Here is a 26380-nt window from a genome sequence, read left to right as displayed (position 1 = left end):
TTAACATCCCTTTCTTCAGTAATCAGAAAAATTAAACAAAATATTAGCAAATATATAGAATATTTGGGCATATTAACCACTTTGACCTAATTGACATTTATAGAATACTACACCCAACAAGTGCAAGTTACAGAATCTTATCAAGTACACACAAAGCACTCACCAAGACAGACCTTACTGAGAGCAATAAAAGAAATACCAATAAATTCCATAGGATTAGAATCTTAGAGTATGTTTTATGATCACAGTATGAAATGGCAAAGAAATAATCTAGGTATTTGAGAGTTAAATAATATTTCTAAAAGTCTTTGAGTTAAAGAATAAATCATAAGGGAAATTAGAAAGTAATTTTAACTGAATGAAAATGAAAGTACAATTTATGAAAATTATAGGTTTCACTAAAACAATAAACACACCAAAAAAGTTCGCAGCTTCACATGCTTATATTTTAAGAAGAACAGCGTTGAACATCAATAACTTATGTTTCCACTTTCAGGAGCTATAAAAAGAAGCATAAATTAAACCCAAGATAATTGTAAAGGTGTACATAATAAATAGGAATAGAAGTTAACAAATAATAGAAAATTAATGAAGCCAAAATTGAGTTCTTTTAAAAGATTAATAAAATTAACAAACACTAATGATAATAATTAAGAAAAAAAGAGTGAAAACACAAATTACCAACATCAGCAATGAGAATAAGGGACATGAACACATATCCTGTAGAAATCTTAACAATAGTAACAATATTCTGAACTATTTCTAGCCAATCGATTTGACAATTTACATGAAATAGTCAATTTCCTTAGCCACTCTGTAGAACAGTATGGAAATCCCTCAAAACACTAAAAACAGAACTACCCTATGATCCAGCAATTGCACTATTAGATATTTATTCAAAGTATACAAAAATATACATCTGAAGGGGCACATCACCCCAATGTTTATAGTAGTATTGTCAACAATAGCAAATTACGGAGAGAGTCCAAGTGTCCATCAACTGATGAATGAATAAAGATTGGTATGTATATACAATGGAATATTACTCAGCCATCAAGAAAGAAATCTTGCCATTTGCAACAATGTGAATGGAGCTAGACTGTATTATGTTAAGCAAAATAACAAAGAAGGACAAATACCATACGATTTCACTCATGTGGAATTTAAGAAACAAAACAGATGAACATATGGAAAGTGGGGAAGAGAAGAGAGGGAAATAAATCACAAGAGACTCTTAATGATAGAGAACAAACTGTGGGTTGACAGAGGGAAGTGGGTGGGGATGGGTTAGTTGGGTGATGGGTACTAAGGATAGCACTTGTGATTAGCACTGGGTGTTGTATGTAAGTGATGAATCACTGAATTCTACTCCTGAAACCAATATTGTACCATATGTTAACTAAAATTTAAATTAAAAAAAAAAGAAATAGTCCATTTCCTTGAAAATACACAATACCATAGCTGCCACAAGAAGATTTAGAAAATCTGAATGCCACTATGACTAATTTAAAAATTGAATTCACAATGAAAACTTTTCCACAAAGCAGACTCCTCCAGGGCTAGATCGTTTCATAGGTAAATTCTCTCAAAACTTTAAATGATGCCAATGAAATACCAACAAATAAACTGCCAGTCTTACAGAAACTCCTTCAGAGGGTAGGGGAAGAAAAACTACACAGTTATTATATAAAGCCAGTATAACCCTGATACCAACATCTGACATAAACCTTATAAGAAAAGAAAATAATAATCCAGTATCCCTCATAAACATTCCAAAATTCCTTTTAAAATATTAGCATGTATAATCCAGTGATATATGAGAAAATATGATTAACTATGACTAAGTGGGTCATAGTTAAGTGGGGTTTATCACAGGCATGCATGGTTGGTTTAACAGAAAAATTAATTAATGTATTTTACCATATCAATAGAATAAAGGAAAAAAATCATCTATGATCCTCTAAATAGATGGAGATAAACCATTTGGCATAATTAACACCCATTTATGATTTTTTTAATCTCAGCAAACTAGGACTGGAAGGGAACTTAATCTAATAAAGGGCATATACAATAAAAAAACCTACCACTATCATATTTAATGATGAAACACCAAACACTTTCCTCCTAAGATCAGAAACATAGCAATGATGTCTGTGCTTATCACCTCTATTCAACATTGTACTGGAAGTTCTAGTCAGTGCAATAAGGCAAGAAAAGGAAATAACAGACATAAAGATTGAAAAGAATGATTGTTGATACAGAAAATCCTCAGAAATCTAATAAACAACTAATAAAATCAATGAACGAATTTGGCAAGGTCAGTATACAAAACTCAGTTGTGTTTTTACTTATTAGCAGTAAGCAATTAGAAAATGAAATTTTAAAAGGAATTTCATTTACAATGACAAAATAAATCATAAATTTAGCAAAAGACATGAGGCCTGTACACTGAAAACTATAAAACATCGATGAGGGAAATTTAAGACCTAAATAAATGGACAGATGTTCATGAATTGGAAGCTTTGATTATGTTAACATGTCAGTTCTTTTCATATTGTTCTATAGATTCAACACAATCTTGATCAAAAGGCTAGCAGGACACTTTTCTAGAAAATGACAAGTTGACTCTAAATTTTTATAAAAAAGCAAAGGACCTAAGTAGCCAAAACCGTCTTGAAGAACAAGGTTGAAGGCCTTATAGTTCGTGATTTCACGACTTAAAAGCTGAAGTAATTTAATGTAATGTGGCATTGACATGAGGACAGACAAATCAATAGAGCAAAATACAGTCTCAAATAGACCCATACCTATATGGTCTATTGATTTTTTACAGAATCACCAAGCAGTTCAGTGGGAAAAGCCAAATACTTTCAACAAATACTATTGGAACAACTTGCTGGGGAAAAAATATGAATCTCACACCATATAAAATTGAGATGGATCATAAACTTCAATATAAAGGCTGAAGCTATAAAGCTTCTAGAGCAAAACATAGGAGAGTATCTTCACATGCTGGGATAGGCAAAGATGTCTCACAGAGGTCACAAAAAACATATGATATAAAAGAATATCCTGATGAACTGGACTTCATCAAAATTAAAAATATATTCTCATCAAAATGACAAGGCAAGGCACAAACTGGGAGAATATATTTGCAATACATATATCTGACAAATAATTTGTATCCAGAATATATAAGGAACTCCAACAATTCAATAACAAAATGATAAGGAAACAGATGTTTTAAATGGGCAACCTCCTCGAACAGACAAAAGAAGATACACAGATGGCTAATAAGCAGCTAAAAGATGCATTTCATTTTAATGACTTAAAAGATGTCATTTCAATAACACTCATCTTCAGGGAAATACAAATTAAAGCCACAATGAGATACCACTACACAACTGCTAGAATGGCTAAAATTTAAAAGACTGATAACACCAAATAGTGGCAAAGATATGGAGCAGTTGGAAGTCTCATGCATTGCTGGTAGAAAAGTAAAATGGCATAATCATTTTTGAAAGCCATGTGGCTATTTCTTATACACATTTATTGCATGACCCAGCAATTAAACACATACTTATTGTATGACCCAGCAATTCTATTTGTAGGCATTCATGCAGGAAAAATGGAAAACATGTATTCTTTAAAATATTTGTACATTTTAGTGGTTTTATTCATGGTAGTCAAAAACTGGAAACAACCCCAATATCCATCAGCTGGTGAATGGATAAATAATTGTGGTATATTCACACAATTGAGTACTTCTAATCAAAAGTCAACAAACTTCCCAACTGGATCTGTAGACTCAATGTAATCCCAATCAAAATTGTAGCAAGTTATTTTGTAGGTATCAACAAACTGATCCTAATGTTTATATGGAAAGGCAGAAGACCCAGAAGAGCCAATGCAGGAGGAGAAGAACAAAGTTGGAGGACTTAAACTGCCCACTCCAAGACTTACTATAAAGCTACAGTAATCAAGACAGTGTGGTATTGGCAAAAGAAGAGAGAAATAGATCAATGGAACAACATAGACCCACATAAATATAGTCAACTGATCTTTGACAAAGGAGCAAAGACAGTACAATGGAGCAAAGTCTTTTCAACAAATGGTGCTGGAACAGCTGGATATCCACATAGAAAAAAGTGAATCTAGACAGCCCCTCACAAAAATTAACTCTAAATGGGTTACAGACCTAAATATAAACCACAAAACTATAAAACTCCTAGAAGGTAATATAGGAGAAAACCTAGATGACCTTGGGTATGATGACAATTTTTTAGATACACCACCAAAGACACAATCCATTAAAGCAATAATTGATAAACTGGACTTCATTGAAATTAAAAATGCCTGGTCCCTGAAAAACAATATGAAAAGAATGAGAAGATGAGAATAAGAAGACAAGTCAATGTCAAGTGGATAAGACTGGGAGAAAATGCTTATAAAAGACACATCTGATAAAGGACTGGTACCCAAAATATATAAAGAATTTTTAAAACTCAACAATAAGAAAACAACCCAATTTAAAAATGGGCCAGGGATGCCTGGGTGGCTCAGTCGGTTGAATGTCTGACTCTTGATGTCAGCTCAGGTCATGATCTTACAGTTGTGAGATCAATCGTGTCAGGCTTCAGGCTGAGTATGGAGCCTGCTTGGGATTCTCTCTCTCTTTGTGTCTGCCTCTCTCTCTCTGAAAATAAGTAAATAAATATTTTTTTAAATGGGCCATAAAAAGATGAAAGATGAAAACATGCTCTTACACCATATGTCATCGGGGAAATACAAATTAAAACAATGAGATACCACTATTAGAATAGCCCAAACCCAGAACACTAACCAGACCAGATGCTGGTAGGGATATGGAGTAATAAGAACTTTCATTCATTGCTGGTGGTTGTTATGAGGGGCTGGGGAATGACTGGAAGGGGTCATGATGAAACTTCTGAAGTAATGGAAAGGTTCTATATCTTAATTTGGGCTGTGTAACAAGGATATACAGTTATCAAAACTCCAATGAATTTTACACTTAAGTTCTATGCATTTCACTGTCTATAAATTTTACCCCAATTATTAAACAAATAGCAAAATTAATTTTACAGAAAGGATGAATTTGTGTGACAGCTTTTCTACCTGATGATAGTAATAATTGACTTATTTTGAGCTTTTACCTTGACCAGATACTCGTCTTAACACTTTACATGTTTTATCACCTCTAATTTTTAGCAAAAATCCAATAATACCCTCTTTAGGCAAATTGAGGTTTCTGCTTTATATAGCATAAAGTGGCAAAGCCAGGATTTAAACCCAAGATTCAGACCCTATAAGCCAAGCTCCTGACCATTGTCCCATTCTGCTGCTGTCTTAGAGCTCTTCTGAAGTTTCTCTGGAGACAATAACCAAGCCAGGAAGAGCAAGCAATTAAGGTAGTGCCTACAGAGGAAGAGTAGACTGAGACCCTGCCAGATTGTCATCTCTACTAGAAAAGTTCTAGGAATCACAAGCAAGGGGAGATTCCCAAGATATTATGAAGGCCACAGTTTGGCAGGGTCACTGTGCTTGCTTAATCCAGACTTGTAAACCCCTGACAAATATACTCTCAAATGAGAGGCCAATAGCATAGGCTTGTAAAAGAATCCTTAGACAGGACCCTTCTACATTCGTAGATGACCCTCATTGGACAAAGCATCTATAATGTTAAAGACTACATGAAGATTTGAAATTACCTTTATAAATTAAAGAAATGGGATCAAATACTAAACCTTCACCTCCTAGGAGAAAAAAAATAAACAAATGAAACAGAAAGATAATGAATGGCCCATTAGGTGTGCACATGGTACAGTAAAAGACTTGGAAATTATTATCTTGAATTAGAGTGACTCATGCAATGTTCTTTCTCCAAAGTTAGTGCAGTAGTTGAAATTAATATATAGAAAGTGCCAATTACCTAGTAAGCATCCAATAAACAGCTATTACTGCAATCATTACAGGATTCATGACTTAAAAAAGATGGAAAACAACCCTGTCTCAGCAGGTGGTAATGATCAGGGCTCAGTTAGAATTTTAATCTTTCCTTAAAAAAGGGGGGGGGGACTAAGGAAGGGTTAAGGGTGATTAAAAAAAAGTTTCAAAAGGTCTTCTAATGGAGCTGAGGTGGTGCAGTCTACTGTCAGTCAGTCTATTCCAGAGATGTTAACCAGAATGAGCTCTTCTCCAAAGCCTTTGGATAATAGGACCATATGCAAGGAGTGCATGACTTTACCTCTCCCCTGTGAAGAATGTATGGCCTGAAGGAGGCTAAAGAAGTCACCACTGACTTCTGTTTTTAAATGTTTTGGGAGATGTGACTGTTATTGATTGGTAGAACAAAGTAGTCCTAGATGATGTCCAAGATCCTTTCCAGGTATATAATGTCCAACACTGTGAGTCATTCATAAAGATGAAAGGTAAAATATGCTCATATCAATAAAAAATATTTGCCTTTGTCAGTTCAGGTTGCTATAACAAACTACCATAGACTGGGTGATTTATAAACAATGGAAATTTAATTCTCACCATTCTGGAGGCCAGGATCAAGGTGCTGGCAGATCCAGCATGTGGTGAGGGCCCACTTCCTGGTTTGCAGATGGCCATCTTCTTGCTGTGTCCTCACATGGAGGAGAGCAGAGAGATAGAGGAAGCAAGATTTGTTATATTCCTCCTTATGAGGGCATAAATTCTAATTACCTCCCAAAGGCCCTCCTAATACCATCACTTGGGGGTTAGAATTTCAACATACAAATTTTGGAGGGACATAAACTGTCCATGACCTATTCATTAAAAATTTCTTAAATTTGGAGGAAAATATGCAGAGAAACAATTATATGCCAAACACAAGGAAATCTATCATTTATACATGTGCATTTAATAATAAGGTTATACAATCTGATCGCTATAATAGGTTCTGGAAGTTGAGAGATCAAAGTTGATTTGAGAACTGTTACTGATAGATGGGGTTTTTTGGTGTGTGTGTGTGTGTTTAAGAGAAGTTTGAAACCTTCCTGATATTTATTTTGGCCATAGCAATCCATGTCCAAAATAATGAACTGTGACTGTTCTTTTAGTCTATGGGGTGTCTGTCCCCAGAGACTTCCTTTCTGTATCTGTTTAAGTAATTTGCCAGGATTCTGTCTGCTGAGAAAATGAGAAACCTAGTGTACAGCCTTTGCTAGAAAAAAATTGGCCAGATTGTGTTTCTTCAAGTCTCAAACACTAAGAATAAAAAATATAATAGGAAGAACCTTCAAGGTTCCTTGGGTGCCCTCATTATGTAGATGATCACACTAGGCTGAAGGCCTTCACAAGGTATGGATTATTCAATAAAGAAGGAAAACCTTGACCCAACACTCAGATACCAATAAGTCCAAGGCTGGACAGGCTTGTTAAAGGAGAAGAGATGTGTATATCAATTTTACCCGAGGGAGAAACTGGACATTGCTGTCATATTCGTTGTATTCTCAGATTAAAACTCCAAATAAACCCAAGAATGCAAGTTGGAAATTATGCCATCACAGAACAAGATTGCAAACTTTATTTTTTATGTTCTTACACCAGACTGGAAGGCCTCTGGTCCCAGATGTCACAAAAGAGAATTCTTCAGAACAACTAGAGAATGTGTTCCCTGACCCCTGCGTGGTTCCCCAGAGATTCACGCTTTCTCTTTCTTTTACGTTCAGGTCCCATCCAAATGCACCTGTGATAAAATACACATAACATAAAATTTACCATCTTAACCATTTTTAAGTGTACAATTTAGTAGCATTACATGTATTCACATCATTGTTTGACTGTCACCACCATTTATCCACAGAACTCTTTTGATCTTCCCAAATGGAAGCTCTGCTGATACACTAAATTGATAAATTACCATAGCCAGTAACTCCCATTTCTCCCTCCCCTGGTCCCTGGCAATCACCACTCTACTTTCTGTTTCTATAAATGTGACTACTCTAGAGATCTCATATAAGTAGAATCATATAGTATTTGTCCTTTTGTGTCTGGTTTTTTTCACTTAGCATGTCTTCAAGTTTCATCCAGATTGTAGCCTGTGTCAGACTTTCCTTCCTTTTTAAGAAGGAATTTCTTTCCTTTTCATGCCTAACTGATATTCCACTGTGTGTGTGTGTGTGTGTGTGTGTGTGTGTGTGTAATGAAATAATATTCCATGGTGTGTATATACATAATGAAGTAATATTCCATGGTGTGTATATATATTTTGTGTTTCCATTCATCCATCAGTGGACACCTAGGTTGCTTCTGCTTTGTAGCTGTTGTGAATAATGCCAGTTATGAAGAGGAGTATACAAATACTGCCTCAGATTCCTGCTTTTGATTATTTGGGGTGTGTACTCACTTCATACTTTTTGAACATAACCTACACAGTCAGAAGTACATTTTACATCATATCCTATGAAAGTGTATATACTGAAAGAAAGATATCACAAAACATTACCCACGACTACTCTGACATCTTCAATTCTTATTTAATATTTTAAAGTACAAGTCAAACCACACAAATTCACCTTTGTCAAAGCAGGAAAGAACATCCAATGGAAAAAAGACAGTCTCTTTAACAAATGGTGCTGGGAGAACTGGACAGCAACATGCAGAAGGTTGAAACTAGACCACTTTCTCACACCATTCACAAAAATAAACTCAAAATGGATAAAGGACCTGAATGTGAGACAGGAAACCATCAAAACCTTAGAGGAGAAAGCAGGAAAAGACCTCTCTGACCTCAGCCGTAGCAATCTCTTACTCGGTACATCCCCAAAGGCAAGGGAATTAAAAGCAAAAGTGAATTACTGGGACCTTATGAAGATAAAAAGCTTCTGCACAGCAAAGGAAACAACCAGCAAAACTAAAAGGCAACCAACGGAATGGGAAAAGATATTTGCAAATGACACATCGGACAAAGGGCTAGTATCCAAAATCTATAAAGAGCTCATCAAACTCCTCACCCGAAAACAAATAACCCAGTGAAGAAATGGGCAGAAAACATGAATAGACACTTCTCTAAAGAAGACATCCGGATGGCCAACAGGCACATGAAAAGATGTTCAACGTCGCTCCTTATCAGGGAAATACAAATTAAAACCACACTCAGATACCACCTCACGCCAGTCAGAGTGGCCAAAATGAAGAAATCAGGAGACTATAGATGCTGGAGAGGATGTGGAGAAACAGGAACCCTCTTGCACTGTTGGTGGGAATGCAAATTGGTGCAGCCGCTCTGGAAAACAGTGTGGAGGTTCCTCAGAAAATTAAAAATAGACCTACCCTATGACCCAGCAATAGCACTGCTAGGAATTTATCCAAGGGATACAGGAGTACTGATGCATAGGGGCACTTGTACCCCAATGTTTATAGCAGCACTCTCAACAATAGCCAAATTATGGAAAGAGCCTAAATGTCCATCAACTGATGAATGAATAAAGAAATTGTGGTTTATATACACAATGGAATACTACGTGGCAATGAGAAAAAATGAAACATGGCCTTTTGTAGCAACGTGGATGGAACTGGAGAGTGTGATGCTAAGTGAAATAAGCCATACAGAGAAAGACAGATACCATATGGTTTCACTCTTATGTGGATCCTGAGAAACGTAACAGAAACCCATGGGGGAGGGGAAGGAAAAAAAAAAAAAAAAGAGGGTAGAGTGGGAGAGAGCCAAAGCATAAGAGACTGTTAAAAACTGAGAACAAACTGAGGGTTGATGGGGGGTGGGAGGGAGGGCAGGGTGGGTGATGGGTATTGAGGAGGGCACCTTTTGGGATGAGCACTGGGTGTTGTATGGAAACCAATTTGACAGTAAATTTCATATATTAAAAAATAAAATAAAAAAATAAATAAAAATTAAAAAATAAAAATTAAAAAAAAATTAAAAAATTAAAAAAATTAAAAAAAAAATTCACCTTTGTCAGCCAACGCTCATAACACAATATAGGTTACCGACCAACTAATGAGATAGTCTGTGCCCAAGGAGTGAGGAAGGAGAAGGAAGTAACATACACTGGCCCTGCCATATTTCTAGCCCTGCTCAGTCACCTTATGTAAACAGCCTCCACAGACTTCCCCATCGCCTTGAAAGGGAGTCCTTCCTTCCTCATTTTACAGATGAGGAAACTGAGACTGAAAGACTGTAAGAGGCCACCCAAAGATTTATATCCATTGAGTCTTCCCACTCAGCTCTGCTGCAGGCTTTCTCTCTGACCCCACTACCAGAATGTGACTAGTTTATACCCTCCAGTATTCCCCTCAGACAACCTGTAAGCATTCCCAGAGGGCCAAGGAAAGCTTGAACTCAAAGGCCTGACAACTCAGAAAATGTTAGGACCCGTTCATAGGCTCAAGAGGGTAGATAGTTGGAGTGTACAATATGTGAGAAGGGAAAGTTTTTCAGTGACCCCTGATCAGATCATATAAGCAACCGCTTCCTTCACTTAATAATTAAGGTGAATGCAGTTTCTGGAAGTGAGTTTGGCACCTCTGCAATGAGCTCTTACAGTCCACAGAGATGTTAATTAATAAACTTTAGGTACTCTGTATTCACTGTGGTGTTAGCAGATGGCATCGTTTTTCTGAGGAGTTACTTGGGCCATGGGAGAGTGTGGTAAATCAATAAATATTACCATATGTATTGATTGCAGTGGGTAATCAATAAATATTGCCTGGTATTAACAGACTGATTATGCTTCTTCCAAATGTTTTCTTTTATACAGCTTCTGCATACTCTTATGCTGAAATTTTGCCCAGCCTCTAGAACATAATACTTACGCGATACAAAATTGTTATTATGCATCAGTGAATGAATGCAGAGTAACCCAAAGGATGGTTGGAATACATTTGCTGTGTATTTTCTATATCTTCGTTCAGAAATACCACTAGTGAGATTTGTTCTTTCTCTTCTACAGATTTTAATCAGGATGTAAACCTCCAAAATGCAGAGCTTACATATTTACAAACTGAATTCTCCCTCCCCACACCACTGCCCCCAGATTGCAGATTCTCTTTGCCTCTAATGCTGATCCCTTCCCAGGCAGCCTGGTACCATTATGATACTTTCCAAGCATCAAATGCCTATTTTGTGCCAGACACTTTACTGGACATGTTGTCTTAATTCTAAAGTAATCCGATGAAGTGTATTATTACATTATTACATCCTATATTATAAAACAGAAAAACAAGGTCTCAGAGTTGGCGAGTTGGCTCAGGGAGGTTCTGCAGCTGGCAGTGGCCTAGATTTCAGGAGGGTTGGCTAGCTCCAGAAGCATTTGCAGGAACCACCTTCAGTTTGCGGCCTAGTGCAGAGGGCACATGAACCAGAAGTGATTTTTAAGGGAGAAATCCTGTTTTCTGTGTAGAGGGCTGGTATTTCCCTAAAAGCCCTCAATGTCTGCTCTTCCCTCCATATCATCAAGGAGACTGTATCCCAAAGAGCTGGGGAGGAGGCCATGGGAGGAAGCCTGGCTGGTTCTACATGATGTGGAAAGGGTGGTGTTCCTGCACAAGTGATGGAGAGCTTGGAAATAGCAGAGGCTGGAGTCTGGAATTCATCTGACCATCCAAATAGCTGGCAGAAGTAAAAGGACGGATTCCCAGCCCCGGCCCACCTGCTCACCTCACAGGGCCTTCTGTTGGCAGAGTATATTTTGCCAAAGCAACAGTCTCATGATCCTACCAAAGCATGTAAAATATTTAAGCCTCTGCCCTCAAGGTTCTACCACAGAGAATTCCACCCCCACTTCTAGCTTCTTAAATAGCTGAAATACACAAAGACACAGGAAATGCAGGGACAAAGGGCAGGTGACCAAACGTTCACATATATGCACACACTCATCTTTCTATGTTAAAAAGGCCATTCCTGCTTTTAAAATGAAGACTTGGTGAAATTTAAAGCTTTAGAATAGTAAAGGTGTTGGTATATCATGATTGAGAGGTAACAAATACTGAATAGTGACTGTATTCCAGGCTGTTGTGCTAAATGCCTTATAAAAATAGGATAACTATATAATATCACAGTTACACAGGGAAGACATGTATAAACTGAAACATAGGATCACCCTATAGGTAAATCAACTCTGAATCTTCATAGCAACTCAAAAAAGTAGACAGTATTAGCTCTCTCTTTTTTTAAAGTTTACTTATTATTGTTTTTGAAAGTAAGAGAGCACATGGATGCACGTGTGAGCAGGGGCGGGGCAGAGAGAGAGGGGGACAGAGGATCCTAAACGGACTCTGTGCTGACAGCAGATAGCCAGACGTGGGGCTCAAACTCATGAACCTGAGATCATGACCTGAGCCCAAGTTAGACACTTAACCGACTGAGCCCCCCAGGTGCCCCCAGAATCTTTTTACAGATAATTATAGAAAGCGAGTCTCAGGGAGCTCACACAGGTAGCGTGGCCAAGCCAGGACGTTACCCTAGAGGCGTCTGACTTGAAAGCAGTCTTTCTTTAACACCGCCTCCAACTGCAGACACCTGAGCTGCGTTGTAGCCTAGACCTAGCACTGCTGGACTCCATTCCTGGTTCAAAACACAAACAAATGAAGTTCAAAGTGACCAGATGGCAGGAAACCCAGTGACTGGGGACTGTTTCATTTGAAAGTCTGCTTAACACTAAAGCCTAGAAGATTGAGTTAGATTAATTGGCTTTTAGGAATGGAGGAAAAAGTGCTATTCATTTGCTTTTGGAGTTTGGGAGAGTAAAGAGAATAATAATCAGGATGAGACAAGAAAAGCAACCAATAGTTCGGTAGAACTGTTAACCATACAGCTTCACTTATTAAAACAATTAGATGCTAATTTCACACAACCCAAAAAGTTGTATACTGTGAAAACAAAAAGATTTTTTAATGGATAAGTACACAAGGTAGTGTTATTTTTTTATTTTGAAAAACATAAATATATTATCCATTTGGCCACAGGGGAAAAAAATCATTTTTCTCCTGGGCCAGTTGCAAAAATGAAGCCAATCTCTGATTTTGTGAGTTTTGTTTTCCTGTTGACAGTTTTGGCTGTAATCCTCACCCCCAAAATTTACTGAGCCCTTTACTATGTGCTAGGAACTATTCTAAGCATCTTACTCATATCATTCTCACAGCTCTCTGGAATGGTTATCCCCATTTACAGATAAGGGAAATGATGCACAGAGAGGGTAAGTAACTTGCCCAGCATCACACAGCTAGTGTGTGACAGCTGGGATTTGAACTCACTCTGATTCCTGAGCCCATGCTTTTAACTATACTTCTATACAATCTCTATTCTGGCTAGTAGACTTCAACATATTTTCAAAATACTGAGTATTAATATGTCTTTGAACAAGAGAACACCATTTCTGAATTATGTGTCACCCCTGGGTGTACTTAGATGTTGGAAAATGCAATTGAATTAATAATTAATGTAGTTAAGATCTTTATCTTATCTTTAAATGTCTGGACCATATCAGTACTTTCATCTTCCCTTTCAAAATGTCCAAGAAGTGATCATTTAATTGCATTTTGAAGTATAATTGAATTATATTGTTTTTCCTAATAATCACTGTTACTAACCATGCTAAATTGCCTCAGAGTGGGAACCACAGAGGGAAAATTCATTCAGTGCCTTTGAAAATATTAAATTTGATGTACAAATTTTGAAGGAGAATGATCAATTGAAACTTGAGTATTTGTATGGTTTTGTGGCTGGGCTGAGATCCCATGTTGTCTGAGGGGACCCACTTTGTAAATTCCGGACTTGGGTGATCCAAAGCTGAAACCCTATGGACTTCTTCAGTATCAGGCCGTGGTATGCTCTGTGGGTCTGTTAGTAAAACTTGATGGGTCAAAAATAAACCAATGCCATGGAGAGTTATACCTAGACAAAAAGCATTCATGAGGATAGGAATGGAAATTTCTCTTCTTCCAGTTGTGAATACATGTCTTTGCTAGTTTTTTTTTTAATCCCTTCCATTTAACCTCCAAACTAGGATTGCCAGAGAAAATACAAGACATGCAGTTAAATTTGAATTTTAGAGTAACAATGAGTAATCTTTAGCATTAGTATATCCCATGCGATATTTGGAAATAATTTTTTTTAGTATAACTATGTATTCTATAATAATTGGGGCATATATTAAAAATTATTTGGTTTTTTACCTGAACTTCAAATTTAACTGGACATCCTGTATTTTTTATTTGCTAATTCTAGCAACCCTACCAAACACCATGTAAATTTAGGTCCAACTGGACTTTAATTTAAATCCATAATTTATCAAAGCAAGATAAGTGAAGAAGGGAGAGAAAAAAGAAGGGAAAAGAGATAAAGTAACAGAAGGACGAGAGAAAGTAAGAATGAATTCTGGCAATCTGCCAAGTAAAATAACTAACATTTTGCAAGAAAGAAATCCTAAAACTGAGGTCATAGAATGGAAAAAGTCTGTTTCACAGACTCTTTAGCCTGAATACTGGCCAAAAGAAGGCAGGCATCCTATTAACATCTGAATACCAAAGCTCATCCAGGAATGGAAAGATTTGGAATTTGAAGATCCTTAGCTTCCAGCTTTGTTAGAATACCACAATTCTTTATTAATTGCAAGGAGGATTTTGTTTTTTCAGTGAGATGTGTCAGTAATTCTATATCAAAGAAAGCTAACTAACTTCAGTTTATGTTACTCAGATGCATTTGAAACTTCGCAGATAACCTTTTGTTTGCTTGCCTTGTGCTAAAATGAGAAAAAAAAAAACTTTCAGATACCTGATATGGAGAAGAATTTACTCTGTTTAAAAATCACACAGTTATGCTGTGAAGCATGAAGATGGCTTTTTTTTAAGTTAAAAAATATTAACTGACAGCTTCAAGACAGATTTTTTTTCTTTAATCTCTAACCAGACAAATTACTAGAAGCAAGAAACCTCTTGCCTTAATCTGGACACGTCACAGATGTGACACTGTTCTGTAGGAGATGGCTTTTTAACTGTGGATGGGGGAAAATAACCTTTGGAATTTTTAGGATGTTATTACAAGCAAGTTTACTAGTTTTTGACTTACTAAGCCACAGCTGGAGCCAGCCTTCATCGGGGTAAGAATATTTTCATGCTACTATTATATCTTTCGTATTTCAAATGTAGGATTATTGCATTTTGGGGAATATGGCCTTTGAGGCTTGTACTGTCTGTTGAGTATGCAAATGTGAATGTCCTATAAAAGGGGAGAGAAGCTGACAGTTTCCTTCTGTGCCGTAAATTTAAAGACTCCAACAGATGAGAGTTGGGGCTGCTGGAGCAGGAATTGGATCACACCATCATGTGGGATAAAAGAAAATTTTGTATTTCTTTGAGAGGCATTAAAAGGGCTGGGCTTATGGCCTCCCTCAGAGCCAAGCAACTATGTGCCAGGCTCTCATTTCTGTAATTGTTATCTTGTTGCTGCTGCTTTAAAAAAAAAAAAAATTGACCAAATGGTGCAAGGATTTTTTCTGACCAAATTAATTATGAATCTGCCTGATAGTATTTTCTTTCAGATTAGTGAAATAGGAACCATCATTGCTTTTTCTATCACCTTCCCTCCATTCTGCATTTTTGTTTCTTTCATAAGATACCTTGTATCATTAGTTCAGAGAAAGAACAATGTTATTTTGTATATTTTCCCTTAAAGAGACTTCAAAAAATTCAAAGCCAGGCTCTCTCCAAGGAGCCACAGATGGCATCCCTGCAGGCCTGGCTGCCTGTGGAAAGGCACTGAGAAGCCAGAGAGAAACACATCAGTCCACCTGTGACAGCCAGGTTAGGAGCAGATGCCATTTTGATACGAGAAATGTCCAAAGGAAATTGTCAGGTGACGTAAATAACAGATAACGAATTGATACGGTGAATTTCAGTGTTCTGTCCAATTAGTTTATTTTTCAGTCCAGTCTCTTTACCATGCTTCTTAACCAGGGTGTACCTCAGATCATCTGGGGAGCTCTTTGAAATATGAATAGCTGTGCTCTGCAGTCTCAGTTAACCAGTACCTGCCCCTGTGATTCTGATATACATCCTTGGTTGAAAACCATACTCAGGAGGTCCCATACCCAGCTAACCTTCAGAGCACTGAAAGGGCTTTAAAATGCAGATTCCTGGGCCACTCCACCAGAGAGTCTGATTTGGTGTGGCTGGGTTTGGGCCTACAAATATGTATGTTTGAAAAGTTTCACAATTCATTTTAATGATTAGTCAGATTTGGAAACCACCTTTGTCCTAACTGAATCATATTAATTTCATCAAAAAAGCAGTTTTTGATTAAAAAGAAAAATAATCTGGTCATGTGTACAGTACCTTTGAAACAATACCTATGTTTCCATTGTTTTCACCTTCAACTTTTTTCTAGCTTTATCCCTGCCTACTTCTCTCCCATCTCAGTAGAAGAAATGCCTGATCCTTTTCTCCTCTGGTGCCCCTGACCTCATCTCTTTCCTCCTATCTTGTTATTTTCTTAGATGCTCTTCCTACTTGGGTCTGTTCATATTTTCCCAAACAAAACAAAAATGGCCACAGCCATCAACCATTGTAGCTACTGAGCTCTCATGGGTTCTTCTCCCTGACTGCTTGCCTACTACTGCCACCTTTGGCAATGTCATTGTGGGCCACCATGTCACTTGTCACTTGTCACTGGGCGAAACCAGTGACCCTTTTTGAGTCTATAATTTCCTCGATGTCTTTGCAGTCAGTGACCCACTGATCATGCCCTCTTTGAACCATCTATTCCTTGTCTGCGATCCTACTGTGTTCTCTTGGTTTTCCTAGCAGGGCTCAGGCTTTGGTCTGTTTCTTTTTCTCTGCAACCTTCTCGTAGTGATCTTAATCCATTCCCATAGCTTTAACTCTCATCTCTGTCCAGATGCCTCTCAAATCAAGATCCCTAACTCTGATGTCTTCCTTGAGCTTCTAACCAGTCTTTCCTTCCATCCACTGAGACCCCAAATCCTATATGTTCAGAATCTAATACTCTTCTCCATTCTTTCCCCAGCTCTTTCTCTTATATCACGTACTTTTGCGAACAATGACCCCGAGACTCGAAACTTTGGTTTCTCTCCCATCGTTGGCACCAAAACTCGGTTACTTGCTATATCCTATCAAGTTCTATGCCCACAGCTTCTCCTACATAATTCTTTTTCTATATGTCTCCATGCAACCTGAGTTTAGGCCTTCCCTTCTCCCTTCCCTGTCCTCTATAGAAGCCTGGTCTCCCTGCCCCCAGTTTCTTCATTTCATCTATATGATGCTGCCAGATTAATTTATCTAATATATAGTTCTAATCATCCACTTCTCTTCTCTAAAACCTTCGATAACTATGTACTACCAAAAACTAAGTTCAAATTCTAAACCTAGATTTTAGAATCTTGTGTGATCTTCCTTCCCTATTTATTTTTCTAGCTTCATCTTCCACAACCTACCCTTAGTCCCCACATACCCAAATGCACCATCTAAACTGGCACTATCCCTCTCTCATGCCCTGGGATCTTTCTTCTACATGCCTTTGTTCATACCACTCTCTCTGCTGAGACTGCTTTCTTCTAATTATCCTATGAGAGTCTCTCTTGGTTCTAACATGAGATCCTCTCCTATTTCTCCTGTGATAATGCTACACAAGTTTAAGTTCTAATTTAGTTTCTATTTCTACCATTACACCAAATATGTTGGGTACCTGACTTTGCCTCTAATATATTTCCTTATACTATAATGAATTTATTAGTAATAAATATATGATACGCATGTAAAATCACTACAAAATGAAAATTCACCTTGGTTGTTGCCTGAACATTTTGAAATATGGGTTAGTTGGGTATTAGCACACTGACATAGAAGCAGAGTGTATCCATGATCTAGAACTGTATACTTTTAACCCACTAACTAGGTGAACCCAGGGGCTAGAAAAGCAAGTAAAATACAGGAAACATGATTAGTTGCTTTGTTGGTTTGAATCCAAAGATAGTATAGGATCCAAATTCTGAAAGTCGAGTGGGTCTCCATGGTGAAATCCATACCTTCCAATTCCCAGTACTTCATTTTACCCAATTGCAACCAAAGACATGACACTATATACTGATGCTGACCTTCTGCCTAGGGCTTTTGTGTTACATCTGAGATCTACCAGAGTAGTTGGCTATATTCTTTTTTTTTTTTTAATTACACCTATGGGCATAAAGGAGGGTGTGTTATGTAAGATACAATAAGATATTACTGGATACAGTAATGGCTCTGAGACCTCAAAGTCACACTGGAAGGTCAGAGACCACAGACCTTGAATATTTCATACTTAAACTTCTAAAACTAGTACAATTCCAGGTGAATAGGTAAATATAGTTTTCATAGTAGAGAGTATAAAGGAACTTAAATATAGTTAAAATTTCTACATTTCACTCTAAGTGGATACCAATAGGCTGTGATAAGTTATCTATGTGTATGGCAATACTGAGAGCAACCCCTAAGAAAACTATACAAGCATTATACTCAAAAACAAAAATCAAAATGGATCTCTAAAAAATGTTCAAGTAACCCACATGAAGGCAAGAAAAAAAAAGAAGAATGAGAAACAAAAGATAAAAACAATGAATAACTAATAATATGGCAGACATAAACCCTAACATATCAAAAATTACATTCAATGTAAATGGTCTAAATACACCAATTAAAATACAGAGATTGGTAGAGTGGATTTTTAAAAAATGACCCAAATACTTAGGGTCTACAAGAAACTCATTTCAAACACAGAAAGACACAACATGTAAAAATTAATTTTAAAATTTAGGAATGGCTATATTAATATTTTAAAGGTAGGGTTTAGAGCAAAGAAAATTGCAAGGGACAAAGAGGGAAGTTACATAATGATAAAAGGATTAATCCACCAAAAAGATATACCAACCTGAAATGTATATTTAGAAACAAAAGCACTTCAAAACACATGAAGCAAAACCTGATATTGCTGAAAAGATAAATAGACAAATCTACAATTATAGTTAGGGATTTCAAAACCCCACTTTCAGCAATTAATAGACTATTAGACAGGAAATCAACAATGATATAGAGGGATTGAACAATACCATCAAGCAATAAGGATCTAGTTGACATTAATAGAACATTTCATCCAACAACAGTTAGAATATACCTTCTTTTCAAGTACTCATGGGACATTCACCAAGATAAGCCTTATTCTGGGTCATAAAACAAACCCTAACAAACTTAAAAGAACTGAAATTGGGGTGCCTGGGTGGCTCAGTCAGTTAAGCGTCCGACTTTGGCTCAGGTCATGATCTCACGGTCTGTGAGTTTGAGCCCCACGTCAGGCTCTGTGCTGACAGCTCAGAGCCTGATTCAGATTCTGTGTCTCCCTCTCTCTCTGCCCTCCCCTGCTCGCTCTCTCTCTCTTTCTCTCTCTCTCTCGCAAAAATAAATAAACATTAAAAATTAAAAAAAAATAAAGTGTAAAAGAACTGAAATCATATATAGTATATTCTCTGACCATAACAGAATCAAACCAAAAATAAATAACAGAAAGACGATAGGAAAATTTCCAAACACTTGGAAATCAAACAGCTTACTTCTACATAGCTCATAGGCCAAAGAGGAAATTTCAAAGGAAATTTATTATACACATAAAAAATGACTGAAAATGAAAACACAACATATCAAAGTGTTGTGGGATGCAACTAAAACAGTATCAAGTTGGAAATTTATAGCACTGAATGCTTACATTAGAAATGAGCAAATATCTCAAGTCAATTATCTTAGTCCTACCTTAAGCTAGAAAAAGAAAAGCAAAATACACCCAAGACAAGCAGAAGAGAAGAAATAACAAAAATAAGAGCTAAAATCAATGATCGGGCACCTGGTTGGCCCAGTCGGTTTGGCATCTGACTTCGGCTCAGGTCATGATCTCACAGTTCACGGTTTGTGAGTTTGAGCCCCACGTCGGGCTCTGTGCTGACAGCTCAGAGTCTGGAGCCTACTTCAGATTCTGTGTCTCCCTCTCTCTCTCTCTCTCTGCCCCTCCCCTGCTCACACTCTGTCTCTCTCTCTAAAAAATAAATAAACCTTAACAATTTTTTAAATAAAATCAATGATATCAAAAACAGGAAAACATAGAAAAAAATAATAAGCAAAAAGCCAGTTCTTTGAAGAAATTAATAAAATTCTAGCAAGATTGAAGATAAACAAGAGAGAAAATACAAATAACCAATATTAGGAACAAAACAAGGGGTATCACTGTAAGACCTTGCAGATGTCAGAAGAATAAGGCAATCCTAAGAACATAATTCTACACACATACATCTGACAATTTACACGAAATGGATCAATTCCTCGAAAACCTACAAATTATGAGAACTCAGCCAAGTTGAAATAGTTAACCTGAATAGCCCTATGACTGTTAAAGAAATTTACTTTGTCATTTAAAAGCTTCCCCCAAAAAATAAATCTCTAGGCACAGGTGTTTTCACTGGAGAATTTTATCATATATATAAAGAAGAATAAACATTAATTTTGTACAGTCCTTTCCAGAAAAAATTAGAAGGGAGCACTTCCCAAATCATATGAGGCCAATAGTATCCTGATGCCAAAACCAGACAAAAACAAAACAAAACAAAAGAATATTATAGACCAATATCTCTCATGAACTTACAAATTAAAAAAAAAAATTTTAGGGAAATGTTAGCAAGTTGAATCCAACAATGTATAAAAGGAATAATATACCATGACCAAGTAGGATTTATCCCAGGTATGCAAGGCTGGTTCAATATGTGAAAATGAATCCGTGTAATCTATTATATCAACAAGCTAAAGAGGAAAATGCATATGATCACATGAATTGACACAGAAAAAGCATTTTACAAAATGTAACAACTGTTCATCATAAAAACCCTTGATACACTAGGAATAGAAGGGGCTTCCTCCACCTCTTAAAGAACATGTGCAAAATAGTTAAAGCTAACAGTTAACTTCATACTTAATAGTACAAGAATGAGTGCTTTTCTTCTAAGATCAAGAGCAAGGTCAGGTTCTTTGTTGTCATCACTCTTAATCAATGTAACACTGAAAGTTCTAGCCACTGCAGGATGGCAAGAAACTGTCTCTACTTGGAGACAACATGCGTGTCTGTATAGAAAATCCCAAAGAACCTATCAAACAGAACTACCAAATGAGTTCTGGAAGGTTGTATGATATAAGATCAACATGCAAAAATCAATTGCATTGGGGCACCAGGGTGGCTCAGTCAGTTGGGCATCCGACTTCAGCTCAGGTCATGATCTCACAGTTCATGGGTTCGGGCCCACATCGGGCGCTGTGCTAACAGCTCAGAGCCTGGAGCCTGCTTCAGATTCTGTGTCTCCCTCTCTCTCTGCTCCTCCCCTGCTCACACACACACTCTCTCTCTCTCTCTCTCTCTCTCTCTCTCAAAAATAAATAAATATAAATTTTTTTAAAAAAAATCAATAGCATTTCTGTATTCTAGTGACAAGTAGGAACCAAAAGAAATATGCAATACCATTTACTGTAGCTTCGAATAAAGGAAAATACTTGGGTGTAAATCTAACAAAATGTGTACAAGGTCTCTGATAAAAATTACAGCATACCGATGCCTAAATGCCTATAATGTTCTCACTTGGTGTCTATAAATGTGTGTTTATTAGCACTGTGAATCAGTCTTTCCTTGCAAAAGAGTGTTAACTCTGATCTGTGGTAAGACTCAGACATTTCTGGGTAAATATGTAAAAGATCAAGTGCTTAAATGGATAAAAATTATTGGTAGCATCTATACTGATACAAAGTTTTCCACTGTCTCAATATCAAAAGCTCAAGAATGCCCAGATTCCCAAAGTGAGTCAGTGCTTGGACTATTTTGCATGAATGTAGTTAGCCAGGATCAACAGTCTTGGAGTTGAGCTTGAGGTGGAATTTCCAAATTTTCAAATGTTTGGTGACAGCCATCCAGCACCCCAATGCTGGGCAGTCCAAGGCATGAGTCACAGGCAGACTCTTGGACAGTCAGTGTGCTGAAGAGATGCCCAGATTGGCCCCAAAACTCCATTGTTAACAGTACCAGAAGACAGTTAGCTGCTCTGGGGGCTGGGAAATAAGCTTTAAAAAAAAAACAAAAAAAAACACAAACAAACAAAAAAAAAACACTGCTAAAACAGTGGTCCAAAGGCAAAGATTAGAGATGCCTGATTTAGAGATTGTTGTTGCATAGATCAAAGTTTTCAAACTGGGAAATGTAGAGATATTCTGGTTCCTAGAACTTTGGGTTAGTTCCAGGAACAAGATAGCAGTGTGCTACTGCCCAATCCTACCAATGATGCACACTTGAAATTCTATTTTGAATGGCCTGGGAATATACAGAGAAGTTTTGGAAAAGGAAAAAGCAGACATAAACATCAGAGAATATCATAGATGAGGTCTCATGCTACAGGCAGTAGATAGATACATCAGGAACTTGCAAGTACACAAAGTCTGGTGTTTGTTTACTGTCTTATTAATGATCATAAAGTAGTGATTTTCAAAGCACTTTCAATTCTGTTACATCACACTGTCTTCAACAACAACCTGTAAAGAAGGCAGACTTGGTTTTATTATTCCTGTTTTAAGTATTTAACATCAGAACCAGGAGGACTCAGATCCTCACATTATCAGCTCTGAATACCCAGTAGAGTTGTCAGAGCTCGAAAAGAGTTATCAGAGCCGGGATCCTTGGCATGACCCATTTTTCTCTTGTTTTGATCACAAGGGCCTTTCTACAAGAACAGAATTGTCTTGCTTATGAAAAAAAAAGAAAAAGAAAAAGAATTAGCCTTTACAACAGATGTACAAAAACCTGACTCATGATCTTACTTACTGCTCTTCTTACTACATTTGCTCTATAGGCCTGAAGCTTGCATATTTTTCTCTGAAAAAAAAAAATTCTAGGCTTTTACAGATAGTCTTGTGGTTGGAAAGTCTTTTTTAAGGTAGGATAGGTACAATCTCTCTCTCTCTCTCTCTCTCTCTCTCTCTCTCACACACACACACACACACACACACACACACACACACACACACACACGCCACTCCCCATACCCAGAGCAGGGGTGGACAAAAGGTCATCTCATTCACCTGCAGTGCTGCCCAGCTAAGTAGGTGGCAGGACCCTACATGGCATCGAGAATTCTCAAATCTTCAGGAAGCTGATCCAAAATTTTATGGAACTCCTCCTGTACAGCTTTCTCCTACTTCTGTTCTCTGCCTATGAAAAGCCAGATGAATGCCTTTCCCTTGGGGTGGGGAAGCAAAGTCAGGATAAGAGAACTAATGCCTTCAGATCTTACAGGTGTGACAAGGGCTTCACCCCCACCCCCCCTTAGGAGAGAGAGATCAAGGAAGAGGAGAGCAAAGGGAGTAGCAACGCTGGCTGACTGCTTCTCCACAGTCATCAAGAATCCCCCTAGTCCGTAGAAATCCCACAGTGTGCTGTGCAGAGCTTTCATTAGTCCAAATTCTGGGCTTCCAGAGACCACATGTCTAGAGCAATATAGTATCACAATAAGTATAATGATTCTCTTTTGTGGCAAACTAAATATGGGCAGACTGGGGATGCATACCCTGGAATGGACCTTTTACATTAAATGTAATACAGAGTTTAAAGAATAGAATCATAAGGTAAACTGGCTTAAAATTGTATACTGTTCAGCTACGATGCAGTGATTTTCACTTCCTGGGCATGAACCACCTGCGTCTTGCCACTATAACATGCTGTGATGTTCGTATGAGGAGATGGAGGATGAAACCATATTAATGAAACTTTTTACAGTTCTTCCAAGCAGCCAAGATTTTATGTGATAATATGTCAAAGTGATTTCTTGGGCAATTCATTTGTGAATTTTATCTGCACACTCACACACACAAAAAAATCAATTTTGTTTGAATGGATTTGGACAGCTAACTGTTGTGTGAGGCCATCAGGCTGTGAAGAGTGAGTGTCCCTCATGGGATGGCGATGACTCATGTTCACTAAGTGCCCTGTTGGAGCAGCGTGGGGTGCTTCTCCCACGAGCAAGCTTTTCACAGATTCTAGGGAGTTCTTGGGCCAGGGAAAGAAACTCTGTGATTGATCATCTTTAGTTTTACAGATACTTTATTTCAGCTGCTTCATCAGTTCTCCTATTTTATGGCATTCAGATGCTTGTAAGTGCCCATGAATTCTCAGAATTATACATTACAAATGTAATTTTGAAAAAGCAAAGATATAGTGCTGTTTTGTTAGTTTGAGAAATATTCTGCTTATTAAGGTTGTTGGAAGTAACCATGGTCATTTATAATGAAGAAAGTGGAAGCAGAGATAACCCTCCCTCCTGCATCCTGTGCAGGTATGGAGATGCACGTAAACTCATAGTTTTTACAGGAGCATACATTACCTGGATTGTTTTTTCTTTGCATTTTAAAGGCGTACTTCCAGCCTACCTCAAGAGCTTTCACTAAAAAGAGTATATTTATGATCATAAAGGTAGGTAGGTACCTAGCATTAATCCCCTGGTTGTTGGTAAGCTAGTGAATTAAATGAGTCAAGCTATATACAGGTAGAAGTATGGAGTGTATTAGGATCCCACCTGGGAGACTCACCCAGGGGGAAGCAGAATGTGGGGTCTGAGTCACCTGAGGTATGAGGCTGGCCCAGCTGTGACATCTAGAGCTGTGCTGCCCAGTCCAGGAGCCACCAGGCACAGGTGGCCACAGGCACTGGAAATGTGGAGACCCCACCCTGAGATAGTGTAAAGTACACACCAGGTGTCAAACACTTGGTGCAAAAATATGTATATAAACGATCTCAGTAATTTTTATGTTGAAATGACAATATTTGGTGTATATTGGGTTCAATAAATATATTATTAAAACTAAGGTCACCATTTTACTTTTTGTAACATAGCTACTAGCAAGTTTTAAATTCCATAGGTGACTCACATTCTATTTCTGTTAGCGCTGTTCGAGAGAATTGACTGGCATGTGGGGTGGGCAAGGAGAGGTCTTAGGGAAAGCAATGCAAACAATTTCAAACTGATTACTCTCATTCCTGTCCTAAAATCCATTGGCTGCCCTATCCAGGGGCTTCTCCCTGGCCGCCTTTGGTAGCTTTGGCACACACTCCATTACATCCTGTGGCCAGCTTCCCTCTCCTCCCCCGTTGCCCACCACCCTCCTGCACCTCTCCCTCCCTCCACCATGGCCCCACACTACTGACAGCTCACATTCTATAGGCCTGAGCAGTTCCTCCTCTGACTTCTCACTCATTTGCCCTGAGGTACTGAAAAGAACTAGTCTTTGGTTAACAAGACCATCCTCCTTAGAAGACTTTCCTTTAAAACATCAATCCACAGTCTGTCCCTCAATTCACATATTTTAAAAGCTCTAAAAGCTTGAAGTTTAAAAAAAAAAAAAAACTCATTTGGTAGAACTGGCCGCAAGCTGTTTTTAACTTTGGTCTCACTTCCTATGACTGTTCATACAACCACCCCAGACCCTGCCCAGATGTTACAGAGTATGTGATGGAGGCATCAGTTTGCCTTTCCAAAAGGAAGTTCTGGATCCCCAAAACACATCCAGACCTGAGGATTTCAGATAAGGCATTATGGACCTGAAGCAGTTTCTCCCTCTTATAAGCTGGCTTCCCTCACCCATATAGGCTGCCTTTAAGACCATCTTCCTTTAAGACAGGTTTAACCAGGTCATTGTGCTCCTAAGACTCCCCTGGCCTCCAGGGCCAGGTCCCAGCTCCGTAACAGCTGCTGGGGCTCCTCATCAGCGGGTATTGATCACCTGCTACACGTAGGCCATCAGACAGGTGCTGAGGGGATTCCATAGACACTTGAAAGTTAGTCTGTGACCTTAAAGAAGGGACATGAAACACCAGGAACTGCAGTGAACAATAGAAGGATTAAACACAAACATGAGGGAAACCAGCTACAAGTGCAGGCAGAAAAAGAGAAGCAAGAGAGCACAGCAGCATGGGCTCTCTAGTCTCAGGTGGGCTGGACAGCAGGATAGAGGCCGAGGGGTGGGTGGGTCTGGAGCGGAAGAAGTAACGAGAATGCAGTTTCCTGCTCCCACACCTGGATGTCTGTCTTCTCCAGATAGTTAATGGGGTTGGCCTGTTGCCTGCCTTTCCAGTGAGCCCAGGGGACAACCGAAGGATACTGCCTTCTAGAATCAAATGTGTTCCTTGTGTTTTGTCATTTGAACGGATTCCTTAGAAACACATAACCAGATGTTGAAGTTCATTGTTTTCATCCCCGTGTCTGTTAGGTAAGCTGATCGAAGCATGCTGAAATGACAATATTTGTCATAATTTGAGCCC

At 38.0% G+C, this 26380-nt stretch overlaps 1 protein-coding gene across 9 annotated transcripts in view; it reads left to right on the top strand.

Moving 5' to 3' along the window:
• The window catches only part of AFF3 (ALF transcription elongation factor 3), a 575522-nt gene that overhangs the window by 405713 nt on the left and 143429 nt on the right, over positions 1–26380 (top strand). For 5 of the 9 annotated variants that reach the window (XM_058684423.1, XM_058684420.1, XM_058684424.1 and 2 more), the window contains one exon: positions 13149–13202. The exons of the other annotated variants lie outside the window; for them this stretch is intronic. In XM_058684423.1, the coding sequence (XP_058540406.1) occupies positions 13149–13202 (54 nt within the window). The remainder of the gene's footprint in view (positions 1–13148; positions 13203–26380) is intronic. 9 annotated transcript variants of the gene reach the window in all.

This window comes from Neofelis nebulosa, chromosome 9 (assembly GCF_028018385.1).
Source record: "Neofelis nebulosa isolate mNeoNeb1 chromosome 9, mNeoNeb1.pri, whole genome shotgun sequence".
In the NCBI taxonomy this organism is placed as follows: domain Eukaryota; kingdom Metazoa; phylum Chordata; class Mammalia; order Carnivora; family Felidae; genus Neofelis; species Neofelis nebulosa.
This window is presented reverse-complemented; position numbering and strand designations above follow the sequence as displayed.